Source organism: Melanostigma gelatinosum, assembly GCF_949748355.1.
Source record: "Melanostigma gelatinosum genome assembly, chromosome: 14".
NCBI lineage: Eukaryota > Metazoa > Chordata > Actinopteri > Perciformes > Zoarcidae > Melanostigma > Melanostigma gelatinosum.
The window spans coordinates 21696349-21699419 of NC_136647.1; the positions used below are offsets into that span (position 1 = coordinate 21696349).

The 3071-nt window shown below is 45.5% G+C and overlaps 1 protein-coding gene across 1 annotated transcript; it reads left to right on the top strand.

Moving 5' to 3' along the window:
* Positions 1 to 545: 545 nt before the first annotated feature.
* On the top strand, positions 546 to 2860 carry LOC306788064 (galactose-specific lectin nattectin-like; the record flags this gene model as incomplete). Its single annotated transcript, XM_079283391.1, has 2 exons — positions 546 to 862; positions 2803 to 2860. 2 exons carry the CDS (start codon positions 546 to 548, stop codon positions 2858 to 2860), a joined length of 375 nt encoding a protein of 124 aa, XP_079139517.1.
* Between the last annotated feature and the right edge of the window lie 211 nt (positions 2861 to 3071).

Here is a 3071-nt window from a genome sequence, read left to right on the forward strand (position 1 = left end):
CCTGTGTCTAATCACCTGCACCTCCCTAGTGTATTTAAACCCTGTGTGTCCCTTGTGTCAGTGTCCATTCGTCTGTTGTGTGAGCTGCTCTGCTGAGGTATTTAATGGTATGTTCCCTGTTTTGCGCCTTGCTCTACTCTGCATGTTCATGGATGTATCCCTCTTGTTTGTTTTCTAATTACCTTTTTGGGGTTTTGCCCATTCCTTGTTTTCCTTGGATTGTGATCCCTGTAAGTTTTTTTTGTTTTGGACATTTTTTGTTCATAAAAATCAGTCAAATATTCTTATTGTTATTGAGGGAATCTTGAGGAAATTAATTATATTAATTATTATTATATTTAATGTGACATCGCCAGGTGAGCTTGTGGTCTTATGTTCAGATACTGTGTGGTTGCTGAAAGTGTTCGCAATGTTCAGCTGACCAATAATAACATTGTGCCAACAGTGATAACGCCCTCTCTGAAGCCTCTATAAGAAAGCAGCCTGTCTGTCTCCATCAACTCCAACACAACAACCCTCATCCTGCTCCTGTGACGGACACCAACATGCTTCTGTTCCTCTTCTTGTTTGCTCTGGCTCTGGGTGCTGTACCTCCTTCTGATGACCATCCAATGACTCTACAGAGGGCCACCTGTCCCATGTTCTGGTACAGCTTCAACGGCCGCTGCTACAAGTACCTTGCCACAGACATGACCTGGGCTGATGCCGAGATCCACTGTGTCAGAGAGGGTGCCAACCTGGTGTCAGTCCACAGTAAGGACGAACAGAAATTTGTCAAATTCATGATCAAGAACTTTGACCCTGCTGAGGCGCCGACTTGGATCGGACTGAGTGACATCCACAAAGAAGGAACATGGATGTGGTCTGATGGGTGTTCAGCCAACTTTGTCGTTTGGCATGGAGGAGAACCAAACAACGCTGCAGGACGTGAGCACTGTGTTCACACAAACTCTGGCCCAACATTTAGATGGAATGATGTACCATGTTCTCATAAATTACGTTTTGTTTGTGCATCTCGGACAATGTGTCCTGAGTAACTAGAACGGTTATGTCTGCTTGAACTCTGTGACTTTCCACCTGTTGCTCTGTTATACATTATGCCTGAACAATAAAGATACCAAAGTATGCACAGAAGTCATTTCATTCAGCTTCATTTTCATCAATGTTGTTCTCCAAAACTTTTGGGATTTATTTTTTTTTAATTTTTTTTTTCCAAGCACTTTTCCAGGCCTGGGGAAAAAACACTTTAAAATTCCATAACTTTTTCATGACCCTGTGTCGTCTTGCTGCCTTGGTTAGTGTAGCTCTAAACACCAAGACTCTCGGTTGCAATAACATTCTTAGCCATAAAATGTCCAACGCTTCTCAGACGCAAACCGGTTATTAAATGACAGGCTCATCACAAGCATTTCAGTTAGGATTCATTCTGTGGGGCTTTTATTTTAAAATGGCGTGTGTGTGTGTGGGGGGGGGGGGGAAAGACCTCTAAAGATCCCTAATGCTGCGTTCACACCGGTCGCGTTGATTTTTTGACGCACTGCAAAATCCTGTCCACTGCACAATCGCGTCCAACACGCCGCCGGTCGTGTTCACACCAAACGCCGCAAAATCTCGTAGCGCCGGAGAGGGGGCGTGGTTTATCGTCCTGGAAGCCGTTCACCTGGCCGCCATTTCTTTCCGCTGTCAACCGTGAAAGGAATAAGGACAATTGCTGCTTTGTACGTGTTGTGGAAGTCCCTCAAACATCGGAATGCCAAACGCCATCATGTCTGGTTCATAATATTGTTCAGAGGAGCTCCGTGGATTGTATCGAGCTGTATTCACTGTCTAGCAAGCCACCGGTCGCTGTTTACTACAGCTGTAGGAACACAAAATAAACTGATTTGGCTGTGATTCAACGGCAATAAACCGACAAAGGGACTCCGAAATAACTACGTAATGATGCCGATTTGTACTTGTCTTCTCCGACAAAAAGGGACTCCGAAATAACTACGTAATGATACCGATTTGTAGGTTACTGGTCTTCTCAATGGAGCTCTGATGGATCGGTGCTAGGCTATGCTAACATCGTAGCAGCTCCACCGGCACTCAATAACGTCACGTAGACGTAAATACGGCAGCGTCTAGTCATTGTTTGTACCGTATGGTTTACACACACACACACATGTATACACATAGTTTGGGCCGGTCTCTATTGATATGAGGTATCGTAGAGCTCTGGGTGAACACAGACGGCTACAGGATTTATTTCCTGATTCAACGGCAGGAAGTCAGTGATGACAGGGGGAGCAACTCAACGCTGATAGGCTATCGCGCTACAGCGTCACGCGATTATGTCGCTGAAGTTGAAAAATTTCAACTCGCGCGTTGGCGATTTTGCCGCGTCCACCGCGTCCACCGCACTGCAATAACGCGTCCAACGCGCCGCGCCATCGCAAAATCGCGGCGCGCCAGTCTCATCGCGTCTGTGCATAGACTTTGTATGTAATCTCGACGCGCGTCAAAAAATCAACGCGACCGGTGTGAACGCAGCATATGACCTGAATGACTGTATGAGAGACACAGAGAGATAGAGGGAGAGGAGTGTATGTGCGCGTGAGTCTGTGTGTTTATCAACATCACTAATTGGCTCAATCGCGAACACCTGTGTGCCTGAAGCCATTTCATGGAGATAAAAGAGGGAAACACCTCTCAAACAAATCATCAAAACTCCCATAACCGTATATATCCTAGTGCTCCGATATTAATAATTGAGAGGGAGGATGACTTGAGAAACAGATCTTGTAAAAATTGTGTCTGTAGTGTGGAGAAAAAGTCCTCCCCCAAGGAGCGTGTGGCAGGCCAGCACACGTGGTACTGATAGCTTTTCAGCAACACGGCGCTAAAAACGTTACCGAAACTGGTTCACCGTCAGAAAGGATTTTAATCCTGCTGTTACAATTACAGTTATGCAATGGTGTACATTAATCTTTGAAATATTAAACAATGAACCCCCCCCTTGGAAAAAACCTCTCCCCGTCCCAGGACAACACGTCTTCCCAGGACTTCTAAATAACGAGAGGAAAAACTCT